At 45.7% G+C, this 22,946-nt stretch overlaps 1 protein-coding gene across 1 annotated transcript; it reads right to left on the bottom strand.

Annotated features, from left to right (window-relative positions):
• Positions 1–10,851: 10,851 nt before the first annotated feature.
• On the bottom strand, positions 10,852–14,290 carry LOC127295219 (3-ketoacyl-CoA synthase 2). Its single transcript, XM_051325129.1, has 2 exons — positions 13,353–14,290; positions 10,852–11,765 (listed from the first exon to the last, which is right to left on the bottom strand). The coding sequence occupies exons 1-2, from the start codon at positions 14,106–14,108 to the stop codon at positions 10,965–10,967; spliced, it is 1,557 nt and encodes a 518-aa protein (XP_051181089.1). The 5' UTR covers positions 14,109–14,290; the 3' UTR covers positions 10,852–10,964.
• Between the last annotated feature and the right edge of the window lie 8,656 nt (positions 14,291–22,946).

The raw sequence follows: 22,946 nt of genomic DNA, 5'->3' as shown, positions 1-22,946 counted from the left end.
TCACATAACAGAATAGATAAATGCTATACTCTACACTCTCTTGTTGGATGATGAACACCACTAATTGTGTAGGATTACACGAACCCTCAATGCCGGAGTTAACAAGCTCCACAATATTCGATATTCATATTTAAATAACCTTAGAGTGCATGATAGATCAACACAACTACACCAAGTACTAACATAGCATGCACACTGTCACCATCACACTACGAAGGAGGCATAGATCACATCAATACTATCATAGCAATAATTAACTTCATAATCTACAAGAGATTACAATCATAACCTACGCCAAGTACTACACGATGCACACACTGTCACCATTACACCGTGCAGGAGGAATAGAGTACTTTAATAACATCACTAGAGTAACATAGATGAATAGTGATACAAAACTCATATGAATCTCAATCATGTAAGGCAGCTCATGAGATCATTGTATTGAAGTACATAGGAGAGAGATTAACCACATAGCTACCGGTACAGCCCTTAGCCTCGATGGAGAACTACTCCCTCCTCATGGGAGACAGCAGCGGTGATGAAGATGGCGGTGGAGATGGCAGCGGTGTCGATGGAGAAGCCTTCCGGGGGCACTTCCCCGTCCCGGCGGCGTGCCGGAACAGGGAGTCATGTCCCCCAGATCTTGGCTTCGCGATGGCGGCGGCTCTGGAAGGTTTCTCGTACCGTGGCTTTTTCGTCGAACGGGGTCGAGGATTTAGGTCAGGGACGACTACATAGGCGAAGAGGCGGAGTTGGAGGGGCCACGGGGGACCCACACACTAGGGGGGCACGCCCCCCCTTGGCCGCGCCGCCCTGTGGGGTGGGCCCCCCTGGCTCCCCTCTGGCCCTTCTTCGGTGCTCTGGAAACTTCCGGGCAAAATAAGATATTGGGCGTTGATTTCGTCCGATTCCGAGAATATTTCCTTACTAGGATTTCTGAAACCAAAAACAGTAGAAAACAGCAACTGGCCCTTCGGCATCTCGTCAATAGGTTAGTTCCGGAAAACGCATAAAAAGATATAAGGTATGCATTAAACATGTAGATATCATCAATAATGTGGCATGGAACATAAGAAATTATCGATACGTCGGAGACGTATCAGCATCCCCAAGCTTAGTTCCTGCTCGTCCCGAGTAGGTAAACGATAACAAAGATAATTTCTGGAGTGACATGCCATCATAACCTTGATCATACTATTGTAAGCACATGTAATGAATGTAGTGATTCAAAGCAATGGTAAAGACAATGATTAAACAATTGAATCATATAGCAAAGACTTTTCATGAATAGTACTTTCAAGACAAGCATCAATAAGTCTTGCATAAGAGTTAACTCATAAAGTAATAATTCAAAGTAAAGGTAGTGAAGCAACACAAAGGAAGATTAAGTTTCAGCGGTTGCTTTCAACTTGTAACATGTATATCTCATGGATATTGTCAACATAAAGTAATATAACAAGTGCAATATGCAAGTATGTAGGAATCAATGCATAGTTCACACAAGTGTTTGCTTCTTGAGATGGAGAGAAATAGGTAAACTGACTCAACATAAAAGTAGAAGAAAGGCCCTTCGAAGAGGGAAGCATTGATTGCTATGTTTGTGCTAGAGCTTTGGTTTTGAAAACAAGAAACAATTTTGTCAACGATAGTAATAAAGCATATGTATCATGTAAATTATATCCTACAAGTTGCAAGCCTCATGCATAGTATACTAATAGTGCCCGCACCTTGTCCTAATTAGCTCGGATTACCTGGATTATCACCGCAATACATATGTTTTAACCAAGTATCACAAAGGGGTACCTCTATGCCGCCTGTACAACGGTCTAAGGAGGAAGCTCGCATTGGATTTCTCGCTTTTGATTATTCTCAACTTAGACATCCATACCGGGACAACATAGACAACAAATAATGGACTCCTCTTTAATGCATAAGAATTTAGCAACAATTAATATTCTCATATGAGATTGAGGATATTTGTCCAAAACTGAAACTTCCACCATGGATCATGGCTTTAGTTAGCGGCCCAATGTTCTTCTCTAACAATATGCATGCTCAAACCATTCAACTCATGGTAAATCGCCCTTACTTCAGACAAGACGAACATGCATAGCAACTCACATGATATTCAACAAAGAGTAGTTGATGGCGTCCCCAGGAACATGGTTATCGCTCAACAAGCAACTTATAAGAGATAAAATGCATAAGTACATATTCAATACCACAACAGTTTTTAGGCTATTTGTCCCATGAGCTATATATTGCAAAGGCAAAGGATAGAAATTTTAAAGGTAGCACTCAAGCAATTTACTTTGGAATGGCGGAGAAATACCATGTAGTAGGTAGGTATGGTGGACACAAATGGCATAGTGCTTGGCTCAAGGATTTTGGATGCATGAGAAGTATTCCCTCTCAATACAAAGTTTAGGCTAGCAAGGCTATTTGAAACAAACACAAGTATGAACCGGTACAGCAAAACTCACATAAAATACATATTGCAAGCATTATAAGACTCTACACCGTCTTCCTTGTTGTTCGACCCTTACTAGAAAATATCTAGACCTTAGAGAGACCAATCATGCAAACCAAATTTTAGCAAGCTCTATGTATTTCTTCACTAATAGGTGCAAAGTATATGATGCAAGAGCTTAAACATGATCCATATGAGCACAACAATTTCCAAGCATCAAGTTATTCAAGACATCATACCAATTACTACATGTAGCATTTCCCGTTTCCAACCATATAACAATTAACGAAGCAGTTTCAACCTTCGCCATGAACATTAAAAGCTAAGAACACATGTGTTCATATGAACCAGCGGAGCGTGTCTCTCTCCCACACAAGCATTTATTTATTCAAACAAAAACAAAAATAGAAACAAACAGACGCTCCAAGTAAAATACATAAGATGTGATGGAATAAAAATATAGTTTCAAGAGAAGGAACCTGATAATTTGTCGATGAAGAAGGGGATGCCTTGGGCATACCCAAGCTTAGATGCTTGAGTCTTCTTGAAATATGCAGGGATGAACCACTGGTGCATCCCCAAGCTTAGAGCTTTCACTCTCCTTGATCATATTGTATCATCTCCCTCTCTTGATCCTTGAAAACTTCCTCCACACCAAACTCAAAACAACTCATTAGAGGGTTAGTGCACACTCAAAATTCACATGTTCAGAGGTGACATAATCATTCTTAACACTTCTGGACATTGCACAAAGCTACTGAAAGTTAATGGAATAGAAAAATCCATCAAGCATAGCAAAACAGGCAATACGAAATAAAAGGCAGAATCTGTCAAAACAGAACAGTCCGTAAATACGAATTTTATTGAGGCACCAGACTTGCTCAAATGAAAATGCTCAATTTGAATGAAAGTTGCGTACATATCTGAGGATCACTCACGTAAATTGGCATAATTTTCTGAGTTACCTACAGAGAATTAGACCCAGATTCGTGACAACAAGAAATCTGTTTCTGCGCAGTAATCCAAATCTAGTATGAACCTTACTATCAAAGACTTTACTTGGCACAACAATGCAATAAAATAAGATAAGGAGAGGTTGCTACAGTATTAACAACTTCCAAAACACAAATATAAAACAAAGTTACTGTAGCAAAATAAACACATGGATTATCTCCCAAGAAGTTCTTTCTTTATAGCCATTAAGATGGGCTCAGTGATTTCAATGATGCACTCCCAAGAAATAAGAGTTGAAGCAAAAGAGAGCATCAAGAAGAAAATTCAAAACACATTTAAGTCTAACATGCTTCCTATGAAAAGGAATCTTGTAAATAAACAAGTTCATGAAGAGCAAAGTGACAAGCATAGGAAGATAAAACAAGTGTAGCTTCAAAAATTTCAGCACATAGAGAGTTGTTTTAGTAACATGAAAATTTCTACAACCATATTTTCCTCTCTCATAATAACTTTTAGTATAGTAACATGAAAATTTCTACAACCATATTTTCCTCTCTCATAATAACTTTTAGTAGCATCATGAGCAAACTCAACAATATAACTATCACATAAAGCATTCTTATCATGAGTCTCATGCATAAAATTATTACTACTCCCAACATAAGCATAATCAATTTTACTAGTAATAGTGGGAGCAAATTCAACAAAGTAGATATCATTATTATTCTCATCATCAAATATAGGAGGCATATTGTAATCATAATCAAATTTATCCTCCATAACAGGCGGTACCAAAAGACTACTATCATTATAATCATCATAAATAGGAGGCAAAGTATCATCAAAGTAAATTTTCTCCTCAATGCTTGGGGGACTAAAAAGATCATGCTTATCAAAGCCAGCTTCCCCAAGCTTAGAATTTTCCATATCGTTAGCAACAATGGTGTTCAAAGTGTTCATACTAATATGTTCCATGGGTTTTTTAATTTTCGCATCAAACCATCCATGTCTTAACTCAGGAAATAGAATAAAAGATCCATGTTGCTTTCCATTATGCCAAACTAGTGTAAAACAAGAAACAAAAAGATGCAATTGCAAGATCTAAAGGAAATAGCTTCGAGTACTTACAACGGCGCCGGAAAATAGCTTAGTAGCCGAGATCCGGAGTGTGAGTACCTTTTACCTTTCCTCCCCGGCAACGGCGCCAGAAAAGTGCTTGATGTCTACGGGTGCTTCTGTTCTTGTAGACAGTGTTGGGCCTCCAAGAGCAGAGGTTTGTAGAACAGCAGCAAGTTTCCCTTAAGTGGATCACCCAAGGTTTATCGAACTCAGAGAGGAAGAGGTCAAAGATATCCCTCTCAAGCAACCCTGCAACCACAAAGCAAGAAGTCTCTTGTGTCCCCAACACACCTAATAGGTGCACTAGTTCGGCGAAGAGATAGTGAAATACAGGTGGTATGAATATATATGAGCAGTAGTAACGGCACCAGAAAAGCTTGATGCTACAACTGGCGTGTGGTTGATGGTGGTAATATTGCAGCAGATCTGGATGCGATGAGAACGAAACAAGCAGTGATTTCAGTATTTGGGAACAAGGCCTAGGGATTATACTTTCACTAGTGGACACTCTCAACATTGATCACATAACAGAATAGATAAATGCTACACTCTACGCTCTCTTGTTGGATGATGAACACCACTAATTGTGAAGGATTACACGAACCCTCAATGCCAGAGTTAACAAGCTCCATAATATTCGATATTCATATTTAAATAACCTTAGAGTGCATGATAGATCAACACAACTACACCAAGTACTAACATAGCATGCACACTGTCACCATCACACTATGAAGGAGGCATAGATCACATCAATACTATCATAGCAATAATTAACTTCATAATCTACAAGAGATTACAATCATAACCTACGCCAAGTACTACACGATGCACACACTGTCACCATTACACCGTGCAGGAGGAATAGAGTACTTTAATAACATCACTAGAGTAACATAGATGAATAGTGATACAAAACTCATATGAATCTCAATCATGTAAGGCAGCTCATGAGATCATTGTATTGAAGTACATAGGAGAGAGATTAACCACATAGCTACCGGTACAGCCCTTAGCCTCGATGGAGAACTACTCCCTCCTCATGGGAGACAGCAGCGATGATGAAGATGGCGGTGGAGATGGCAGAGGTGTCGATGGAGAAGCCTTCCGGGGGCACTTCCCCGTCCCGGCGGCGTGCCAGAACAGAGAGTCTTGTCCCCCAGATCTTGGCTTCGCGATGGCGGCGGCTCTGGAAGGTTTCTCGTACCGTGGCTTTTTCGTCGAACGGGGTCGAGGATTTAGGTCAGGGACGACTAAATAGGCGAAGAGGCGGAGTCGGAGGGGCCACGGGGGACCCACACACTAGGGGGGCGCCCCCCCCCCCTTGGCCGCGCCGCCCTGTGGGGTGGGGCCCCCTGGCTCCCCTCTGGCCCTTCTTCGGTGCTCTGGAAGCTTCCGGGCAAAGTAAGATATTGGGCGTTGATTTCGTCCGATTCCGAGAATATTTCCTTACTAGGATTTCTGAAACCAAAAACAGCAGAAAACAGCAACTGGCCCTTCGGCATCTCGTCAATAGGTTAGTTCCGGAAAACGCATAAAAACGATATAAAGTATGCATAAAACATGTAGATATCATCAATAATGTGGCATGGAACATAAGAAATTATCGATACGTCGGAGACGTATCACTTCTTCATAGCTCAATTTTAATCAACATCATTTGAGTTGCATCATGTGTGAATTGAGGACTGTTGAACAACATAGTCACATGCCATGGTGCTTATGTATATGACCTTCAAAGTCTCATAGATGGATGTGTGGCCACAAGATTTTTCATTGTAATAAACTTAGAAGTTACCCAAAAATTATGTTCATGTACCATGTATTGTTCCAAAGCTCACAACATATTTGTGCAACTCTATGCTGGAGTGGTTAACATTTCATGGAAAATATATTCACCTCGATGTATAGCTTCCCGTGCAAGGAAAACATCTAAGGTATCCAACAAATGCAACTAGATTGGGGCCAATAGAATTTAGATCCAAGATATTTATCGTGCGTAGAGAATATGTCAAGCTGGTGGGGATCATTCTCTAGAGGACAACGGCACATATATATAAATAAAAATGTGGTTTTAAGATGAAGAAAAGGGTGATTTTCAAAAAAAAAATGAAGACAAAGATTGGTGTACCTCAATGATTATGTCTCCAATAACAAGTTGGGACCTTTCATTGGAGAAGCAGGCAAACACTAACAATCTCGGTGCCTCGATAACACAGATTCTTGATAGAGCCATTGGAGCAAGTATGATCAATTTCTCAAGGCAAGGTTCATCATGAATGATCCGCTCCTGGAAAACCATAAGGGTTTTGTGCTCCTCCAAACCAGACACACCAATTGTACGGATACTCGGTGAGACAATGCAGAGGGTTATGAAACCGTGGATCCTCTAAAGCTCGAGGCTCTGGAGCGCAGTACAGTCGGTGACTAGGCTTTGGATGGCCACCTACGAGATGAGGACGTCGTAGAGCTCGAGATGCTTTTAATCTAGGGAAAATAAGGGGATCAGCATGAATATAAGGGAAATAGAAGTCACAAAAGCGAGCTTTTCGCAGCGTGAGCGTGGTCCACGGTAGCGACCGTCGCAATTTTCCACCATGGAATGTGAGTTCCTCGAGGCCATTTAGGGTCCCTGATTGGAAACACCTATTGAACTTGGTGTCGAGCTTGGATTTGGTATGTAAGATGTTGATGTGTACGACAAGGCCAGGCTGTGTCATGAGAATCTTGGAGACTGCGGTGGCGCGTTTGCGTTCCTATTGGTATAGATTGCGGTCGGCGATGAGGTTGAGGGGGGGCGCCAGAGGTGGCACCTGTTGGGATTCGTAGCATAGAAAACAAAAAAATTCCTACCGCAAGAACAAATAACAAGCCAAGAACCAATCTAGAAGATGGTAGCAACGAGAAGATCATGAGACTAACCCTCGAAGATTTCCAAAGCCTACAAGATTAGATCTCGTTGTTGATGTAGTCGATCACTTGCCGCTTTCAAAAGCGCGTAGAAGATCTTGACGGTGCCACAGTCGGGCAGCACCTCCGTACTCGGTCACACGTTTAGTGTTGATGACGATGTCCTTCTCCCTGTTCCAGCGGGCAGCGGAAGTAGTAGATCCTCCTCGGAATCCCTACAGCATGACGGCATGGTGTCGGCGGTGGTGGAGATCTCCGGCAGGGCTTCGCCTAAGCGCTACGGGAGAGAGGTGGAGGAGGGAGTGGTGCTAGGGTTTGGGAGAGAGGGAGGGGTGCAGCCAAGGGCAGCCTTGATGTGGCCGTCCAGCCCCCCTCTCCTCCTCTTTATATAGGTGGAACACCCAAGGGTTTGCCCAAAGATCTGAATAAGACCCCAATTCAAAAACTGCCATATGGACGAAACCTAGGGGGACAAGGACTTCTCCCTTTCCCCCTTTAGTGGCCGGCCAAGGAGGTGGAGTCCACCATGGACTCCACCCTCCCACTTGGTTGGCTGTTAGGGTTTGTGGAATCCTTCCGGGACTCCACCTTCCATGGTGATTTCTTCCAGAATGTTCTAGAACATTCTAGCGCCTTCCATAAATGCACCGGATCATTTCCAAACTTGGAAAGTGACTTCGTATATATGAATCTTATTCTCCGGACCATTCCGGACATCCTCGTGATGTCCTGGAGCCCATCCGAGACTCTGAACAAAATTCAAACTCCATTCCATATTCCATATCTATTTAAACGATATCAAACCTTAAGTGTGTCACCCTACGGTTCGTGAACTATGTAGACATGGTCGTGACTCCTCTCCGACCAATAACCAATAGCGGGATCTGGAGATCCATAATGGCTCCCACATATTCAACGATAACTTAGTGATCGATTGAACCATTTACATACGATACTGATTCCCTTTGTCACACGATATTTTACTTGTTTGAGGTTTGATCATCGGTATCTCCATACCTTGTTCAACCTCGTCACCAACAAGTACTCTTTACTCGTATTGTGGTATATCATCTCTTGTGAACTATTCACATGCTTGCAAGCTAATCAGACGACATTCCACCGAGAGGGCCCAGAATATATCTATCCGTCATCGGGATGGACAAATCCCACTCTTGATCCATATGCCTCAACTCAAACTTTCCTAATACTTAATCCCATCTTTATAACCACCCATTTACGCAGTGGCGTTTGATGTAATCAAAGTACCCTTCCGGTATAAGTGATTTACATGATCTCATGGTCGAAGGACTAGGTAGCTATGTATCGGAAGCAAATAGCAAATTGAACTTAATGACGTGATCTTATGCTGCGCTTAAATGGGTGTGTGTCCATTATATCATTCATCCAATGAAATAGCCTTGTTATTAATAAAATCCAATGTTCATGATCACGAAACCATGATCATCTATTAATCAACAAGCTAGTTATACAAGAGGCTTACTAGGGACTCCTTATTGTTTACATAACACACATGTATCAATGTTTCGGTTAATACAATTATAGCATGGTATGCAAACATTTATCATAAACACAAAGATATATAATAACCACTTTATTATTGCATCTTGGGCATATGTCCAACAGCACCACCTCCAGGAGAGGACGGTTGTCCAACATCTCATCGGGGAGGTTGTTGATGAGGTCGAGGCTAGGTGGTGGGAAGGAGGGAGACATCTTGTGGGAGGTTACTGATGAGGTCGAGGCTAGGCGGGGACCTTGCGTATCTGGCTCCACCCGCCTCCGCTTGACGGCACCCGCTGCCTCCACCTCTGCCGACGGAAACAAGGAACGCGCCAGTCTCATCGCAACAACTAAGGGGAGTCGTTTAGACGGTGGCAGCGCTAGCTGGGTGTGCAACAGGTGGTGGACCAGATCGACAGGAAAGGTTGTAATTGGCGGGGCGCTAATGGGAGAAAATGAGGGGAAGTTTGCATATTTGAAAATTTTGTGAAGCTTAGCTAGGGGGCGAATGGTGATGTGATAAGGAATATTCAAACAAATTACCTATAAGTGACATGTTCTGAGCTGTTACAACCCATTCCCATCTCAAAAAGTAAGTTAAAAAATAGGGTTTACAAACTGTTTCCAAACCGGCTGTTTCAGCTTTGATATATTTTAAAAAATTGAGTAGCCCAGCCACAAATATATTAAAAACTTTGACCTTTGATATGAGTGGCCTAACCTCCTCAAGCAAATAAATATTGAGTCCAAGCCAAAATTTAGCGGTAGGTTCATCGTATGATACATAAAAGTCATGGGTATGATGTTTTTTCATCGACTGTAACTAACATTTTCCATTTAAATGAGATTCGGTCGATATGCATAAAGTACAGGTCTAATTTGTACTACAAGCGGTGTGCTATACTTTGGCCCTTGGAATAATTTTCATGAACCCCTATAATTAAGTTGCCATACTAGGATTCTATGCACTAGTCTTAAATATATTTCAAAATTTTACCCGTTTGTTAAAAGTAAATTGTTACTGTCTTCAAAAAGTACCAAAGAAAATCCAACAAAAGAAAAGTCCTTTTGTACCAACTAGTTTCCATGAATTGCTTGTTTAGTGACAATTTTGCTAGAAACATCTTCACAAAAATTTGCTACCATGTCTGACTGAATTATCTTGGCTTTCAAGCCAAATACTAAGGGGATGACCACATCCATGGTATATTTTATCACAATGAATCCCAAATGGCACAAATAAGATGAAACATGTCAACACTAAGAAATTATTAGCAGAAGGTAGATCATATGTTTCTCAGCGCTGGATGGTCTTTTTGTGAGAACTTTCCCAATTGCAAACATATCATCTATCTATCCATCATCTTTACCTCCACCAGTGCCCTTGGCAAACACTCCCATATGCCATCTCAATCTCTAGAAACCCTAGTTGTACGGGCTTCAGGAAATTGGGGTCTATGCAGAAGGAGATCGATGAACAAGTTCGTATCGATTAGAGGATCCCACGGAACATAGTCAAAGAAGTGATTGGAAACCAATGAATCTCACGCTGGTGATCGGATTGCAGGCGGAGCACTAAACCCTAAGTTGGAGGGTGTCAAAAACATACACTTATTGGCCTAAGATGGTAGATATGCTTATATAAGGGTGACATGCCCAATCATCTGTATAAGCCCATTTGTAAAAGCATGAACAAGCCAAGGTTTATAAATACTAGTAGTCAACATAAAATAGAAGGCCCAGTGTCGGCAAAAAGATGATTGTATATTAAAGGAGTATTGTGCAATTTGGATATGCTCATTTCTTCCTAGCCCCAATTTAAGTCGGCCAAGTTGAAGTTTGTCCCCAAGTTTGAAGTTCTAAATCAATCGAGCTTGCTCAAACCACAAAATTAATAAATTGGATGTTTACATCACAATGATACAAATATATATGTTTCAACATGGAAAATAATATTTATTTTCTAAAAAAAACAACCTTAGCGAGTCTATGATGATGAGGACGAGACTACGCTCTCTATCTTTGGCACCTCGACGGGGAACCGGTGGATCTCCTCCACCCAGGGGTTGCTGCCGCCTTCCTTTGCCGGGTGGATATCTCGGAGCGCGCGCCACACCGCGCTGTTGCACTTGAACCCTGACCCGAACGCAATCTGCCACGCGCGGTTCCCTCGCCGGACGCGGCCCTTGGCCTCCGTGTAGGCCAGCTCGTACCATAGCGAGCTGCTCGACGTGTTCCCCCACCGGTTCAGCGTCATCCTCGACGGCTCCATGTGCCAGTCGCTGAGCTCCAGGTTCTTCTCGATGGTGTCCAGCACGGCCCTGCCGCCGGCGTGGATGCAGAAGTGCTCGAAGGCCATCTTGAAGTCCGGGATGTAGGGCTTTATCTTGAGGCCGAAGATCTTCTTGCCAATGAGGGAGGCCAAGAAGAGGACCTGCTCGGACATGGGGAGGACTAGGGGCCCCAGGGTAGTGATGTTGGTCTTGAGCGCCTCGCCGGCGACAGCCATGAGGTCCTTGGAGAGAGCGACGCCGACGCGGCCGGCCTTGTCCTCCTCCTGGAACACGCAGCGGTAGGCGCGGTCGTCAGCGCCGTGGTGCGTCCGCACGGTGTGGACCAGCTGGTACTTTGAGCGGCGCTTGTCGGCGCCGCGGTTGCTGAGGAGGATCGCCGCGCCTCCCATGCGGAAGAGGCAGTTGGACATGAGCATGGAGCGGTCGTTGCCCCAGTACCAGTTGAGCGTGATGTTCTCCATGCTCACCACCAGAGCGTACGAGTTGCGGTGCACCTGCGTATCCATCAATCTATTAGAAACGAGTTAAATCGGTACTACTGCAAACACATGGACACGACTATTCGTCAGCCTGTGCATCCGCATCCGCGACAGCTATTTTCGACGAATTATTGGGCCTACTTGGGTACTGGCAACATCACAAGATTTAAATGCAGGATTTATTGGACGGGCTCTTTCTGTCACCTAGCTGCGCTCATCAATGGCTATTAGGAGAAGTGTTGAATTAGGGTGATCAGCTGGTCGATCCATCCCTGCACACGTCAACGGTCTACCTATAGTACCACGAATGAAACAGAGATACCAACAGGTTTTGATCAGTGTAGTACATGGAGTGCTAGGACGGGTGGTTGGGTGTTGATTCTTTTTCCAGAGAGAAGGGTGTTAATTGTTGGGATGTTATCAGCTTAACAACAACGCCAAAAGTAAGCAAAAGGTCAATCAGGTAATCAAAAAGATCCCTGTTTGAATTGTATGTTTGCTTCAACAGAAATGTTTGTATGATCATTTTCGACACTAGGGTACATCAGAAGTTACATATGCCTAACAACTGATGTAGTAACTATTACCGATTGAGGATATATACTCTCTCGGTCTCTCCGTTCACCATTACCTCGTGTTCTAGTCAAAATCGTACTTTGTAATGTTTGACTAAATATGTAGGAAGAAGAATCAACATCTACAATATGAAATCTATTGTATTAGAATCATCATATAGTATATATTTTTTTTATTATATACATTTGATATTATAAATATTTTTTTCTAAGTTTGGCCAACCTTAATTTTTTTTGACTTTGCCTAAACCTACAACGCGAGGTAATTGTGAAAAGAGGAAGTATATGTATCGCCATCATCCATACATGTTAAAATCCAATACACATAGCAGCAATGATTATTTACAACGATAACATAGACAGATTACAAAAGTAGATGAAAATATTTCTGAAATATGTCTTGCAAGATAGTTTCAATATCCATGTCCTTGTTGTTCTTATTACTACCTCCCTTCTAAAATATAAGGCCACCACGTATTTGAAGCAAGTTAGAACTTTGATTAACAAGTTGACAAACAAAATATGAGTTATATGTTATCAAGGTATACCATTGGATTCATATTTGAAAGATAGTTTCTAAGAATATAATTTTGGTGTCATATAACTTCTATTCTATTGGTCAAAACTTTGTCTCGAAATACGAAGTGACCTTATACATATAAAAGCACGGAGTATATACTAGTATACACTAGTACGTAGGTTGTAAATGAAGAAAAACATCGTATGAAGTAACATGATTTGGACCAATATGTCGTATGTGAATTGCTGAAAGGTGCTAGTACGTAGGTTGATGCAAGCCATGCAAGTTAAGTCAAAGAAAGTCCATGTTTTTCTATCTAACTCAACATCTCGCTGTGTTCGATCTAGGCCGTTAATTTCCGAATCATCGGCGGCTTTCGTACGAGCACGCAGCTGGCACCTAGGGTGGCTGAACTGCCCTAGCGACCCCCACCCAGCTCAAACCGACCGCGAAATCAATACTGAACAAACTGGTGGGGAGTGTAGTGATGGCCGGAGAGTTAGTTACCTGGAGCAGCTGCTTGGCGAGGTCGATGGAGATGAGGCCTGCGCTGCAGCCCATGCCGCCGAGGTTGTAGCTGGCGACGTTGCCCCGGAGCTTGTAGTGGTTGACGACCATGGCGGAGAGCGATGGCGTCGGGTTGAAGAGGCTGCAGTTGACGACGACGACGCCGATGTCCCTGGCCCGCACCCCGGTCTTTGCGAGCAGGCTGTCGATGGCGCCGAACATGACGGCCTCCGCCTCCCGGCGCGCCTCCGCCATGCACGGGTTGGGCGGCGAGTTGAGCACCGCGGCCGGGAAGTAGGTGCCCTGGCCGAGCCCCGAGCGCTCGAGGATCTTCTGCTGGAACGCCAGGTTGTCGTCGGTGAACACCCCGGCCTCCTTGGACTGGCCCATGAAGGTCTCCCGGGTGACCACGTGCTCGGGCCCGGGCTTGTAGCACGCGAAGTCAAGCAGGTACACCGCGCGGGGCCGCCGCGCGAGGTAGACCGTCGCGAGCGCCGACGCGACGGAGAAGAGGGAGACGACGAGCGAGAGGTTAGCGAGGAGGTAGGCGCGCAAGGCGGCGAGGTCGGACGGGGCGAGGCGCGACGCGCGCAGCGCCAGCACCGCCACGAACGGGGCCAGCAGTATGTAGACCGCGTTGGACACGGCGACGTGGTAGCATAGCTTGAGGCGGCCCGGACCGCGAGGGCGCTGGTGCTTGATGTTGCTGACGCCGCCGCCGCCGGGGGTCGTGGTTTGTTGGGCGGCGCCGCTCATGGTGGCGTGAAAGTGTTGGTCACCGGCCGGCTAGCGTGCGTGCGTGTGGGAGGGTTGTAAAAGCTGGCGTGCGTGCGTGGCGGCCGGCCGGCGGTTGGTCGGGTTGGGATGTGTTTGTCCGGGAGGGGAGGGAAGAGGGGGAGCGATATATAGGAGCTGCGGCAGGAGGGCGGAGGTGGGTGCAACCACCGGAGCGACCATTAAGACGGAGGTGGAGGCAGGGGGAGAAGCGATCGGATTCGAGTTATGAGAGACGCGCGCCAAAGGCAAGTTGGCGCCTCGTCGTCAGATCGTCACGGTCACGGTCACGGTTAGGGTGGCGTCGTGCTCGTGCCGGAGTGGGTCTCGCTCTGCCGGGTTGGAGTAAATATAGGTTTGGGTCGTTGTGTTCGATCGGACGCCTACTGCTTCGTACGTACGCGCGTGGGTTCATTCCACCGGTTCGGCTCGCCCAACGGGTGGCGCCGGCGCTTTCCTTCATTATGACGATGATGATACACAATGTGCCTGCTTCGGTACTGTGCCTACATTTTTCTCCTATCCTTTTTTTTAAGCAACCAGGTGTTTCATTAATAGAAAACCAAGTTACATCAGAAACAAATATGGCAATTACAATCGTTACCCTTGGCGACTAGGGTTTGGCTTCTCCGCCGGCGCTCGTCTTGGCGTGAGTTTCCTCTCCGCCCCAACTCCAACCCCTGCCGTTCCCAAGTCGGTGAAGGAGATCGGGCTGATCAAGGGGGTGGCCTTGCCCACCTACCCGGCCTTGTCTCTCTTCCTGCCTCCGAGCGTGGGGTTCTAGGGTTTGGGCGTGGTTTTCCTTGTACTGGTTATGTCTATGGCGGCCTCAGGTGGAAGATCGGGGGCAGAAACAAAGGGAGGTGATAGTGCAGCTTTGGAGAGGGCGCTGAAGAACTTAGAACTGCGGGAATGGGAGCTCGACGATGTGATCATAGGGAAAAAGGATTTGGAGGTCCTCCAGAAGCGATCGCGATGGATGGCGGCGGCGAGGGTCAACACCAGGAAGGCGCTCAGTACGGATGCCCTCTTCCAAACCCAGCGCTACATATGGGGACTTGCAATCGATCCAGAGCTGAGGGAGGTGGACGACAACCTGTTCACTTTCAAATTTTTCTGTCTAGGCGACTGGAATGAAGTGATGTTTCAAGGGCCATGGCTGTTCCGCAAGTTGGTGGTGGTGATATCTGAATATGATGGCAAAGGGAACCCAAGATCAGTTCCCCTGGAAAGAACCGAGGTTTGGAGTCAAATTCATTCGATTCCAGAACTAAACAGAGAAGTGGAAATAGTTGATCAGTTGGCAAGGAGGATTGGGAAAGTGAAGAGCATTGAGATGAACCATCAGCGGTGGTTTGAATGAGATTATGTTAGGGTTCGTGCTAGCATTAATGCCAACGAACCTCTGATTCGGTTCACCCCGTTGAATATAGAAGGAGAGGGAAGATAGACGCTCCAGGTCAAATATGAGAAGATTGGATATTTCTGTCATGTGTGTGGTGTTATGGGACATGACATGGAGGAATGTGGAGATGGCATGCATAATGAAGAAGATGTGCAGTATGGTAACTGGATGTATGCGCAACACCGAAACCAAATTAACAGCCTGCCTAGCTTCAGGGCCTCGTTTGCTGCGAGAGGAAGAGGTAGAGGTCGTGGAGGTAGAGGAGATTGGAATGCGGAACAGAAGCGATCATCCGAGGATGATTTTGAGGATGAGGAGGAGAAAGATACAACATCTAGCCCGCTGAAAAATGGTCCGGCTGTAGCCATGGAGGAGGAGAATGTACTGGCTCTAGGTGTTAGAAAGGATCTGATGCATAGGCTAAATTTTGTTGAAGATCCTGGAGAGGAAGGGGTGCTGGGTACAGAGGAAATAGGAGCTGATGGCAATGGAACTCCCCCACTGCCGCCACCCTACATTGGTCCAAGAGAGAAGAAACGAACCAAGAAAGGAGATGGGAGTACAAATTCTACTAGCTTGAGTGACACAAATCCACTGGCAACATCGGCGGCCCCTCTCGAGGGGGACCGCCGGGCCCAATGAGTACGTTGGGATGGAACTGTCGTGGGTCGGGGCATCCTGCGACAATTCGAGAATTGGACTGCCTTGTGCAGACCTACAAGCCCTGTTTGGTATTTCTTTGTGTGACCAGGCAAAGTGAAGAGCGAGTAAACAATTTACGTTTTCGTATTGGTATGGCTGGCTGTTTTGTGATGAATGGGGATGGCAAAGGAGGAGGTTTAGCTCTATATTGGCAGGATGGAGTTACTGTGGACTTACTCTCATTCATCAAAAGACACATTGATGTCCATTTTAGTGGGGGTCCTTATACTCATAAGTGGAGGGCTACTTTTGTTTATGGCGAACCGAAGGCTAGTGACCGGTATATTTTCTGGGAGACTGTGGAAGGCCTCTGAAATCAATCTAGTGAACCTTGGGTTATGATGGGGGATTTCAATGAAGCTATGTGGCAGGAGGAGCAATTTTCTCGGACACGAAGGGCAGAAGATCTTATGTGTAACTTCAGGGAAGCCCTTCAGCATTGTAACCTCTATGATATTGTCTTTGTGGGTGTGTCGTGGACATATGATAACAAACAACAGGGAGAGAGGAATGTAAAAGTTAGACTTGATCGGGCGGCTGCGAGTTCGGCATGGTCTACGTGCTTCCCAGAAATGAGACTGAGGCACATTGTGTCGTCACGTTCTGACCATGTTTCCTTACTGTTAGCTGAGGAGAAGGCGCACAATGCTCGGCAGCCTAGACCAATCCGTCGCTATGAAGTGGCGTGGGAGAGGGAGCCGTCGCTAGCAGTGGCTGTTTAGGAAGCTTGGTCGCGGCGTCTCCCTGAAAGCGATCTGGGTGATATTAACAATAGCCTAAAGGATGTGATGACAAATCTGCATCAATGGAAAAACAGCCATTTCAAATCAATCCCAAAAGAAATAGAGAAGAAAAGAAAACTGCTCGAAGAGTTGGCTCAACGGTCCGATTTGGAGGGCACGCAACAAAGGCAGAACCTTCTTACTGATATGGACGAGCTTCTCTACCGTGAGGAGATGGCGTGGATGCAACGGTCTCAGGTCTCGTGGGTAAAAGAGGGTGACCGTAACACCAAATTTTCCCATAGGCAGGCCTCTAGACGACATAAGAAAATTCACATTAGAAAATTGAAGAGGCATGATGGTACGTGGACATGTGATACTAAAGACATGGAACAGATTGCTTCAGATTTCTTCCAAAATCTATTCTCAAAAGATGATGCCCTTGAACCTGAAATAATTGCTAACCTTGTCCAGGCATGTATTGATGATGAGATGAATAGAATTCTTTGTGCAGCGTTTACGAAGCAGGAGATTGGTGACCTGATGGCTTCCCTGGGCGCTTTCTGCAATGGAACTGGGGGATTTTGAAAGAGGATGTTATAAAAGGGGTGCAACAAATTTTCGCGACAGGAATTATGCTAGAAGAAGTAAATGATACTACAATTGTGATGATACAAAAAAAGAACGATCCAGAGGAGACGAAGGACTTTCGGCCTATAAGCCTGTGCAATGTTATATATAAAGTGGTGTCAAAGTGTTTGGTAAACCAGCTTCGGCCTATCCTTGAGGACATTATTTCTCCGACTCAAAGTGCGTTCATTCCTGGGTGTTTGATCACAGACAACGTCGTCATTGCCTTTGAATGTATACATGCAATTCAGACTGGATCAGCGGCTCGTTCTAAGTATTGCGCGTACAAGATGGATTTAGCTAAAGCGTACGACCGTGTGGACTGGGTGTTTTTTGGAGAGGATTTTAGCGAAGATCAGCTTTCACAGTCAATGGATACAGTGGATCATGGCGTGTGTGACCTCTGTACGATACTCAATTCGCTTTAACGGACATATGTTGGATCCCTTCTCCCCTACATGTGGCCTGCGCCAAGGTGATCCACTTTTGCCCTACTTGTTTCTTTTTGTCGCCGACGGTTTATCTTGTATGATTAGAAGGGAGATTGATTTGGGTGCACTAAAGGAGTTGCACATTTGCCGCCGGGGGCCGGGCATATCCCACTTGCTGTTAGACGATGATAGTCTATTATTCTTTGAAGGTTCGGTGAATCAAGCCATGGTTATCAAATTAATTTTGAATCACTATGAATGGAGCACAGGCCAACAGATCAGCCTCGGCAAGTGTTCTATTATGTATGGGGCTGGATGCAACCAGGAGGTTCAGGCCGAGATTAAAAATATCCTAAATTATGAAACTAAGACTTTTGAAGAAGAGTATCTTGGCCTGCCGGTGCCGGAAGGAAGCATGAAGAAAGGAAAATTTAAACCTATCAAAGAGAGATTCCAGAAGCGCGCCTCGGATTGGTCTAAACGGTACATGTCTTCTGGGGCTAAAGAGACTAATAAAATCGGTGTTGCAAGCTCTAGCAACTTATGCAATGGGTGTTTTTAAATTTCTAGTGGGGTTATTAGAAGATTTATCAAATATAATCCGTGATTTCTAGTGGGGAGATGAGGAAAATAAGAAGCACATGCATTGGATGGCCTGGGATAAGATGGCTCGGTCGAAGGCTCATGGTGGTATGGACTTGGAACAATGAAGCTAATGGGGAGCTGAGGCAACTCCCGACATCGTTGGGTGTCAGAGCTTATTGATGCAACAACAAAAACTTGGAATGAAGGTGTGATCTAGGAATGTTGCAATCAAATTGATTCAGAGGCTATCCTGTCCATCAAGCTCCCGTTGAGACAATGTGAAGACTTCGTAGCCTGGTTGCCGGAGAGTAACGGAATCCTCAGCCTATCTCCTAGGCTTACAGCCCGCTCTCGATGCTATGTGCCCTGGTCAATCTAGTAGTGCCCCTCTGGGAGATCGCAAGGTGTGGAACGATGTTTGGAAGGATAGGGTGCCACAGAAGCTACGTGTGTTCGCTTGGAAGGCGGCCACATTCACGCTGGCGGTAATGGAAAATGTGCACCGAAGAATTAATACGGTTAATCCTATTTGTTCTATCTGTGGCAGAGAGGAGGAAAATCACCACTATGCTTTGGTGAGATGCACCCTGGCCCGAGCGCTCAGGGATGGTATGCGCCAGCACTGGGATCTACCGTCGGAAGAAGTGTTTAATCGCGATGGCCATGAATGGTTTCTACAGCTGCTACGTGATGCACCGGCCCCTGGGAAAGCCCGTCTTGTTTTCTCATGTGGCGGGTTTGGCATCACCGAAATAATCTGGTGCATGGTGATGGTAAGGCTTTGATATCGGCTTCAATCCCGTACTTACATAGTTATGATGAATCTTATGCAGCTGCTCAAGGAAGAAGGTTTGATGATAAAGGAAAAGACTCTATCAAGCAGGAACGAACTGCGCCCAGGACAGTCACAGCCCGCTGGTCTGCCTCGCCGCCGGGCACTCTGAAGTGCACCGTTGATGCAGGCTGGGACGCGGTGAAGAAGATAGCGGGAATTGGAATTGTGATCCGCGATCATACAAATTCAGCGGTCTTGTCTGAATGGAAGCACATTATCTGGTGCCCTAGTGCAGAAGACGCCGAAAGCATTGGTTGCATTGAAGGGCTGAAACACTTGGTTAACCTGCGGTGCATCTCGGGAGTACTTGAATCCGATTGTCTACATGCAATATCGAATTTGCAAAGCACTAAGACTAATCGGTCAAATAGCTGGTGCTACTACAAAGAAGGACAGGAGATGTTGAATCTTTACCCTTTCATCACTGTGGCGAAGGTGCACCGTGATTGCAATGCTATAGCTGACGGTCTGGCTAAGTTAGGAAAAATTGGGGATAGTGTCATCCTGTATGGGTCTATTCCGCCGCCTGTGGCGGATCTTACCTAAGGCTTGGTTTCTCTAGTAGGATGTAATCTTTGAACTCTCAGCGGCCAGTTCTTGGACGCACTCTTTTTCTTACCAGGGTACCTAAGGGGACTGGAAGGTTTTTAGTGAGGCGGCTTGCTTGCTTTAATAAAATTGCATCCTTCTTTCAAAAACAAATATGGCAATTAACATACATACTAAGAGAATTTTAAAACAAACATGGAAACTAACATACATACCAAGAAAATATATATGTCGAGGGTACTCCTCGCCAATGCCCTCCGATAGGGGCTTAGGGTTGATGGAATCCTGTAGGCTAACACGAGACATCGGTTCACAGACAAGCGGGGAGAGCGATTTACCCAGGTTCGGGGCCCTCGATGAGGTAAAACCCTTACGTCCTGCCTGTCTGTTCTTTGATTATGAAAACAATGGGTTACAATGGGGTGCCGAATAGATCGGCTGAGATCTAGGCGAGATTGCTGTTGCTAGGGTTTCCTAGCTCTAAGCTTTTCCTAGCTAAGATTGCTAAAGTTGCTCGTGTCCTTCGGCAGCCCCTCTCCTGGCCTTTATATAGGAGGCCAGGTCTCAAGAGGTCTAACCGAATACGACTAGATTTACAGTAGTTTAGATCCAATCTTTCCTTGTTTGTTCGCTTCCTTGTCTTGCCCGTCAAGGAATCTTCTGGTGCGCCGACCTAGTGGCCCATCTAGCCTTCGGGTGTCTTCATGGGCCTCCAGTTGGTCAATACAGGATAGGGCAACGTCGGTTACTCGAAGGGTAATACCCACGTCAGTAGTCCCCGAGTGTCTAGCCGAAGATAATTCGGGTAGAGACTAATGCATGTCCTCTCATGATATTCTTCTCCTTCTTTATTCTTGTTCATCTCGATTTTACTCCATCTTCTTTTTATCGGGTGCGCGTCAGCGCTCCCGATGGGAGTAGCCCCCGAGTCTAGGTACGGATGCTTGCAATCCGTGCGTAGACTCAAGTTGTACTACTCGAATACTTTCCTCTACCGAGTTTTTCGCAAGGCTTCATAGGTCATCCGATATATTTTCTTCACGCAAAGGATAATGAGCAACGTGCCCAACTTTTGTTGGTTAACTGCCAATGGCAAAACAACGTTACTCTACACAGAATCAAGTCCCCGGGCATGATCCTGGAGTGCAAAAAACTTTTACTGGATGTACATCATGCGCTCCCGATGGGAGTGTCTAGGTGTAATTGCTTGTAACCGAGGACAGACTCAGTCCTTTTTCCTTCGACTGCTTACTCTGTCGAGTCTTCCTTTTTATCGGGTGCGCGTCAGCGCTCCCGATGGGAGTAGCCCCCGAGTCCAGGTTCGGATGCTTGCAATCCGTGCGTGGACTCAAAGCCTCCATCCGATGACTTTTAATATTTCCTTCGAATGCTTCCAAGTTATGACGTCATTGCTGACGTGTTACTGCTGCAGGCTAATCTGACAGGTCCATCATGACGAGCTAGCCCTAGCCCTGTTCAATCAGTGTTTTAGGGCTTGACCACTGTACGCGTAACGACCGAGGTGGCTCCTCGATTTTCGCGCAATCGTGGGCGTAGTGGGCCGTCAGTTCCTTCCCTTCCTCAAGCGCCACGTGCTTACTTACTGATGCGTGCAGTTGACACGTCCGTTGGGAACCCCAAGAGGAAGGTGTGATGCGCACAGCGGCAAGTTTCCCTTAGTAAGAAACCAAAGTTTAATCGAACCAGTAGGAGTCAAGAAGCACGTTGAAGGTTGATGGCGGCGGGATGTAGTGCGGCGCAACACCAGGGACTCCGGCGCCAACGTGGAACCTGCACAACACAAACCAAGTACTTTGCCCCAACGAAACAGCGAGGTTGTCAATCTCACCGGCTTGCTGTAACAAAGGATTAGATGTATAGTGTGGATGATGATTGTTTGCAGAAAACAGTAGAACAGTATTGCGGTAGATTGTATTTCAGTAAAGAGAATTGGACCGGGGTCCACAGTTCACTAGAGGTGTCTCTCCCATAAGATAAACAGCATGTTGGGTGAACAAATTACAGTTGGGCAATTGACAAATAGAGAGGGCATGACCATGCACATACATATTATGATGAGTATTGTGATATTTAATTGGGCATTACGACAAAGTACATAGACCGCTATCCAGCATGCATCTATGCCTAAAAAGTCCACCTTCAGGTTATCATTCGAACCCCCTCCAGTATTAAGTTGCTAACAACAGACAATTGCATTAAGTATTGCGCGTAATGTAATCAGTAACTACATCCTCGAACATAGCACCAATGTTTTATCCCTAGTGGCAACAGCACATCCATAATCTTAGAGATTTCTGTCACTTCCCCAGATTCACGGAGACATGAACCCACTATCGAGCATAAATACTCCCTCTTGGAGTTACAAGCATCTACTTGGCCAGAGCATCTACTAGTAACGGAGAGCATGCAAGATCATAAACAACACATAGACATAACTTTGATAATCAACATAACAAGTATTCTCTATTCATCGGATCCCAACAAACGCAACATATAGAATTACAGATAGATGATCTTGATCATGTTCGGCAGCTCACAAGACCCGACAATTAAGCACAATGGGGAGAAGACAACCATCTAGCTACTGCTATGGACCCATAGTCTAGGGGTAGACTACTCACTCATCACTCCGGAGGCAACCATGGCGGCGTAGAGTCCTCCGGGAGATGAATCCCCTCTCCGGCAGGGTGCCGAAGGCGATCTCCTGAATCCCCCGAGATGGGATTGGCGGCGGCGGCGTCTCTGGAAGGTTTTCCGTATCGTGGCTCTCGGTACTGGGGGTTTCGCGACGGAGGCTATTTGTAGTCGGAAGGGCAGGTCAGGGGGCCACACGAGGGGCCCACACTATAGGTCGGCGCGGCCAGGGCTTGGGCCGCGCCGCCCTATGGTGTCGCCACCTCGTGGCCCCACTTCGTCTCCTCTTCGGTCTTCTGGAAGCTT

The sequence above is a fragment of the Lolium perenne genome, chromosome 4 (assembly GCF_019359855.2).
Source record: "Lolium perenne isolate Kyuss_39 chromosome 4, Kyuss_2.0, whole genome shotgun sequence".
Classification (NCBI taxonomy): domain Eukaryota; kingdom Viridiplantae; phylum Streptophyta; class Magnoliopsida; order Poales; family Poaceae; genus Lolium; species Lolium perenne.
The sequence above is the reverse complement of the archived record's forward strand: the minus strand, read 5'-3'. Positions and strand labels throughout refer to the sequence as shown.